The sequence below is a fragment of the Pteropus vampyrus genome, unplaced genomic scaffold (assembly GCF_000151845.1).
Source record: "Pteropus vampyrus isolate Shadow unplaced genomic scaffold, Pvam_2.0 Scaffold85, whole genome shotgun sequence".
In the NCBI taxonomy this organism is placed as follows: Eukaryota; Metazoa; Chordata; class Mammalia; order Chiroptera; family Pteropodidae; genus Pteropus; species Pteropus vampyrus.
In genome coordinates, this window is record NW_011888866.1 from 5,861,361 (window position 1) to 5,868,018 (window position 6,658).

At 43.0% G+C, this 6,658-nt stretch overlaps 1 protein-coding gene across 3 annotated transcripts in view; it reads right to left on the minus strand.

Annotated features, from left to right (window-relative positions):
- Positions 1–6,658, minus strand: part of LIPC (lipase C, hepatic type) — a 139,392-nt gene that overhangs the window by 118,368 nt on the left and 14,366 nt on the right. The window contains exon 1 of one of the 3 annotated variants that reach the window (XM_011363425.1): positions 3,897–4,026. In XM_011363425.1, coding sequence (XP_011361727.1) covers positions 3,897–3,981 — 85 coding nt within the window. In that variant the 5' untranslated portion in view covers positions 3,982–4,026. Of the gene's footprint in view, positions 1–3,896; positions 4,218–6,658 lie in introns of those variants that run through there. The other 2 variants (XM_011363423.1, XM_011363424.1) reach the window with 2 other exon arrangements.

Here is a 6,658-nt window from a genome sequence, read left to right on the forward strand (position 1 = left end):
ACTATGTATCATTTTTTACTTTGAATTTGTTTAAATGCAGGAACACGCGTTAAGGACCCCAGAGTTGGAGACATGAAATGACCAAAGCGAGTTGACAAGACTCTGAATCATTACACACCCGCTCTTGCAATGAGCAAATGTCAAAGAACCTGTGAGTGTCAGGGGCCAACTGCATAACTGGGAGTTCTCTAAATTAACGTCATTGGAGAACATAATATTTATTAAAGAATAATAAAAATATGATTATTTGAAGTTTACATATATTTTAATCAAACTCGATAGTAACCACACATTACTTCTAATAGTGACCAAAAACCTTTTTTTTTTTTTTTTAGCGAAAAGAGCTTTATTTATTTATTTATTTTTATCACTTTTTTTTTTTTTTTTTAGCGAAAAGAGCTTTATTTATTTATTTATTTTTATCACCGACGTTATTTAGAATGTGATAAGGAAAGGAAGGCCAACTTTTAGCAGGGATATTCTTGTGTTTACATTCTCTACAAATGACGGCCACCTTCTTGCCAGCTTTCAGGGCAGATGGCTTCCACCTCCCAACCCTTGATTTGACACTGAGCCCTTGGGAGGGCAGGGAACTGCTCTGCAACCCACTGCCGTGCAGTGTCTCCTGCATGAGCGCAGTGGTCCTGAGCGTGGACCGCGGTCCCAGAGGCATCTCTGAGGGTGTCTTCTCTTTTCCTACATGTGAGGATAATTTTCTTCAAACGGAGCAACGCATCACAACAGATTGAATACAGAAACAGATGAAAGAACCCAGCTTTCTTCCATGAAGCCAGACATGAAAGAAATTAGCAAAATTTCCTCGTGAAATAATATCTCACTTTTGCTTTTGTTGTTGTTTTTTGGAAGATATAAGTTATTTTCCATACCATGTTCTACATGCTAACGTGTGATGAATTCGCTATTTTTTAAAAGCATTAAAATGTCTCGTTTTAGTCTCTAATATGGTAAATATTGATAGCTGTATTCCATACAAAAAAAATTTGGGGGGGTTCTAAATAATTTTGAGTGTAATGGTGTCCTGAGACCAGAAAGTTTGAGGACCACTGTCTTACTTGCACTGTGTTCTAAATGGCAGATGTTTGTGCACACTTGTTTAACGAATGAGTGATTGAATGAATGGGCTTCAGCTGCTTCTAGGCTTTGGAAGCTCTGACTGGAACTGGGGGGAAGGGGCAGGCACCTGTAGGCTGTGGGGGTGGATACCAAGAGGGCGGGAGCTGCCGGGGTCTGAGCAGCAGCTTCCGTTAGAAACAGTGTTGGCCCTGATGGCAACACCAGTGTCAGGGGAGGGTCCTGGACAGTGAGGTCTGGGGATGAGGGTGATGGTTGCTCTGTGTCCTGGGGGATTCAGGAGGCTCACCATATCCTGCTCTCCTTGGTGCTGACAGACAGGAACAACTGCCCGAATCTGCCTCCTAAGAGAGGAACTGATTGGAATGGTATTCTAGGGACCGCTGGGTGTCAAATCACTAAGAGTGAACACAGTGGAGAGAGAGGCCTGTAGCCTCAGTCAGATTAACCTCTAGGTGTCTCTCCCTGCTCTTCCCTGAATAGCCCTGGGACCTCCTCAAGTCGTTTTACCGCTAGCTTACTCAGTCACATGGTGAGGGTGGGATAGAAAGTCTGTGCAGGTCTGCCACACACTGGGTGCACAGTACATTAGCAGGTCTGTTAGTAGAGTCATCAATATCAATGAAGAGATGTGGGCTGGGCGGGGCGGGGTTAAGGAGGAAGGATCCTTGAAGGAATTCTTCCTGGCCCATGACTAGGGATAGCTGAAGCGTGCTACAGACCAGAGTTTCTCAACCACAGCACTATCGACATTTCACCCCGGATAATTCACTGTTGTGGAGGTTGTTGCATACATGGCAGGATGTTTAGCGGCATCCCTGGCCTCTAACCACTATATGCCAATAGCACTCTCTCCCCAGCTGTGACAACCAAAAATATCTCTGGACGTTGCCCGATGTCTCTAGGGGCGATGGGTGGGTGGGGGGGAGGGGCAGTTTTGCCCCCAGTGGAAAACCACCAGTATAGATCCTCATCAGACAAGGTCTCCACGAGGGATGCTTGCTTCCTGGCAGTGCCTGGGAGGATTTGCACAGCCTCATGCACACAGATCGGACTCATTTCTGGCAGAAAGAATTCTGCTAAGAGATTTTGCTCTTAAAGGAACAAGAGGCCTCCTGACTCTGATCCTTTATTCTGAGGAATCCTCCTGCTAACTGTGGCCACTTCTCTCAGCTTTTGGACAAATCAGGACCTGAGAAGGCAGTGGCTGACCAGCACGGGGTTTGTTGAGGGACACCTGGATGGTACCCAGCAGTCAGAGTGGGGGCAAGGGATGCTGTCTCACCCTTTGACCTCCACCCCAGCGCTGATGATTTCCAGCCCCCAAGCCTCCACTGAAAACCATAAACAGACGATAGTTTTTCACACAAAGAATGCCACAGCAGCCAGAGTAAACGAGCCACCAGCATATGTGGCCACAGGGAGGAATGTCACAGACATAAGATGGTGAAAGAAGCCAGAAGCAAAAGAGTATATACTGTATGCTTCCATTAACAAGAAGTTCCAAGATAGCAAAATAATGGATGTTAAGTCTCCAGGGTTGCACAAGGGAGGCTTCTAGGATGCGGGTTAAGATGGCAAAAATTGATTAAGCACTTATTATACAGTCACTTTCCTATATATATGTTATACTTCGATAAAAAAATAAACAAACAAAACAACATTCTGAGCCAAAGTTCAGGGCAGGCCCTTCGGCAAAATGACTATATTGTGAACCCAACGAATACAAATTGTCTGCAATTTTGCCTTTACAGCTCTAAGTTATTATCATTTTTGGATATGACTTTGTAAATGAGTTGATGTAATTTTGCAAAATAATTAGAATAGTGGTTGGCACATGAAATGCTCAGTGGATGGTAATAATTAATACTACTAATAAGTTATTAAGTGACCTAGGATACAAAATAATAATTAAATGCAAAGGATAGCCCTTTTTCTTAAGGAGAAAAAATGGTTCTGGAATTTTCAGGTTACATCTTGGTTAGTAAATTCCTGATTCTCAAAGTTTTTGGAGCTCCTTCCAAGCATAGCCTTTGAGGAAAGAAAAATCTAAGCCTCTATCTTAGAATTACTAGCTTCTGATCAGTAACCAGCATAAAAAGAAAATCCCATATGCCAGTCTTATTTGATCAAATCGTTCAGTTCACTTCATATCCGTCAATTATTGATCCTGTGCGCTGTTTAGCCAGGAGCCTGGAATCCACCTACCTGATCAAGCATTTGGATCTTTTTGGCCATCAATCTAGTTTGTGAATTTACAGACTGAAGAACATGACTGCTGTCAGATTCCTCAGATTCAGAATAAAAACTCTGGCAGAAACAATAAAGTCTAGAGAATGTGCAATGATGTCTCTGCTTTAGACTCGACTGGAAACAGGACTCTACACATTCCTGTCTCTTCTGAGAGAGCAAGCAATTAGACAACTTCAGCGAGACGGAGCATTTCATTGCAAGCTGATGCAAATTAGATGCCAAATTAACGCTCAGAAAGATTGGAAACACTTTCAGATTATTCTCCACTGAAGAAGTCTTAGCACAACTATTTCTGAACGAGATATATGAGACTTCAACACCAGCTACAAGTGCTTTTAGAAGACTTATACTTGCAGACTGGTTTCCTAAAATTTCAGTCCTGTTATAAATGTCTACATGTCCTTGTGACTTGAGATGCCACTAACAGACCACCAAGTACACTGTGAAGCAAGCTCTGACCCACACAGTTAAGAACACTTGGACTCTTTGTGACATACATTTAAAAAAAGGAAAAATCCATGCCCAACCCCAGAGAAAAGGCAGGCTCTTACCTAGTCTCAGGCTTTGTCCATGGACACTTGATTGGATAAAGATGCTCAAAACCAAGAAAATGGAGACACACAGGGGACTTCCCATTTCTTAAGTCTCACCCCGGGGTCCGAGGTCTTCTTGCTAATTTCTGAAGCCAGAGAGACCAGATTGCTTATTGATGCTTTGTTAGGAAAGCCTGCCCATTAATAATTAACCTTTAAACATGTTATCTAGTGTTCAGACTTTCCTTACTAAGCCCGATGCCAAATCTAAGTATATCTAATATAAAAAAGGTTGATTTACAAAAGTGTTTTTTATCTGGATACATTTTGAAAGTAAAACATCTTGTCATGTACTCTTACCTTCTTACGCCAAGGTCATAGTTCCAAATTAATCAATTTAAAGTTAATGTGTTGTGTTTGGAAATTCTGTCAAAGGTCGGGGTGGGTGACTTCCACACGGTTGCTTAAGTTCCCTTCTGACAGCGCTGCAGAGGGGATGCAGGCTCATGGCAGTGGTATTTTAAATTGCAGCTTAAGCCCAAAGAAAAAGCAAAGGGCTCTGCTATGTGGAGAGCTCCCAGAGGATCTGTTTTCTGTTGAGTTTAGCAAAATTGCTGGTGCCTGTGGTCAGTGTGGTGGGGCAATGTTTCTAAAACTGAAAGGAGCAGAAAGCCTCTAACTTCAGTGTAAGAAGGAGTGAAGATGCAAAACTGGATGCCTTTGCTAGGACCCCATGGAGAGATGACCCTAGAATAAATATAATCTTTACTCCTCTGTGTTAATTAATGCTCCAACTGTGTGGAGGACTGAGAAGTAAGGCTGCTTGGCAAGATCAGACAGAGGAAATACCACTGTATATAACTCTTATAATAATCCTTGAGTCTCTAGTTTTATTTAAACGTTATTCATTTGTTCAACTTTTTTTTTTTCATACCTGCTTTATGCCAGGTACTGTTCTAGGCATTTGGGATATATGAGTGAATAAAACAGATCAAGATTCTAGTTTTTGTGAAGTTTATGTTCCATTGGGGGTGGGAGGAGTCAGATAATAGACGACAGACATAATAAATGAGAGATTTATGTAGATTGGTAGAATGTAATGAGAACTGTGGGAAAAGAAAAGTATAGCAGAGTTAAAGAGGGGAGGAGGTAGTGATTTTAAATAGAATGATCAAGGTGAGCCTTGTTGGAAAGCTGAACTTTGGGCAAAGGTTTGAGTGAGTTGCCCCTGTGGATTTCTTGGGGAGGAGAGCTCAGGCAGCCAGAACAATGAGTGCAAAGGCCCTGAGGTAGGAACATGTGTGGTATGTTCCGAGAATAGCAAGGATACCAGTGATTAGGGAGACGTCATTATAAGGACTTTGGCTTTTATGCTCTGAGACATGGGGAACCATTCTGAGCAGGCAGTTAGATAACTTCGTGGTCATTGCTCAGATGAAACTGATAGATAGGATCTTCTGAAGCCACAAACAGGTTTGAACAAACTGACCCTAGATCAAAGCCTGACACTGTGCTGTCCTATGGCTGCAGTTTGGAGACCATTTGCTGAGATGCATGATTTCTGAGCAGAGGCTTCTGCCCTGGCTCCCTGGCTGGCTTTGTCCTACCCGGCACAGTTAAGCAGGATCTCTGCAGTTTCAACTTTACTTATTTCCCAGAAATCTGGAACCTAAAATCAGCTAACTGTGCACCTTGGGCTCCTCTGCCCTGGGCCCACCTCATCTCTTGTTTTCTGGGTACTGTAAGGAAATACTCCCATTCCTCACTTCATTCTTCCGGTCAACTCGCCAAGACACCAGTGCATCTGAGTGCCTTTGGGATCTTGGGTCTACTATCTACTAGCTGTGCAAAATGTTACTTAACTTTAACGAGGTCCATCTCTTCACCTGTAAAATGGGATAACATGAATCAGAAATAATATTTCAAGATATCACCTTAATATTATTTTCCCCCTAACATCCCTCTCTCCCACTTAAGAAGGGCGAAGTAGAGGAAGGTCAACAAATTTTTTTATCTTTTCAAAACTTAGAACCTAGGGCAGGTGAATTTAACCAAGCAAAAGGCTAAAAATGCTTTAAGGGGATGTGAAGGGAAAAGGAGCACTCACACCTTCCCACCACTACGAAGAGTCTCTTGGGCTTTGCAAGTGGGTGAGGGAAGGGGAGACTTGTCCATGAGGACAGAGAGAACAGTCTCTTGCTTCCCAGGAACTATGCCAGAAGGTGGTGAGAATCCACAGAGGAAATGGCTGTGTGTGTGTCAGCAGGTGGACAAATGATGCCCCCTTGCCTGGCATGGGGTAGGAGCAGCAGTGAGACTCCAGTGCCGACAGGTCATGTAGATGGGGAGGACAAGCTTTTCAGTGGCCACCTATGTGGACTGATGACAGAGGACCAGGTGCTTACTCCAACCCCAGGCCTGGGTATTGTGTTTGATTCGGAACTGTGGCATAACTGGGGATATGGGATAGAGGGAAGGAATCGAAGAGGTCCTGAAAACTAAGAGTTTGGAGTTGTAACTCAGGTGGATTACAGAAAATAAAGATGTTTCTTGCATGGCAGAGCTTATGGACTGAGATTCACACTTCTATAAACACAGGTATGTCTGAGTATTAGAGATTTGTACGTGGAGTGTCCAGCCAAGTGCCTGGTTTGTAGTAGAAGTTCTATAAATCATAGTGACTTATTCTGGAGGGAATATGCTTAGTGATCAAGAGTCCAAGCTTATGAATCAGACAGATCTAGATTCAAATCCCTGGCCTATCACTTACTAATTGTGTG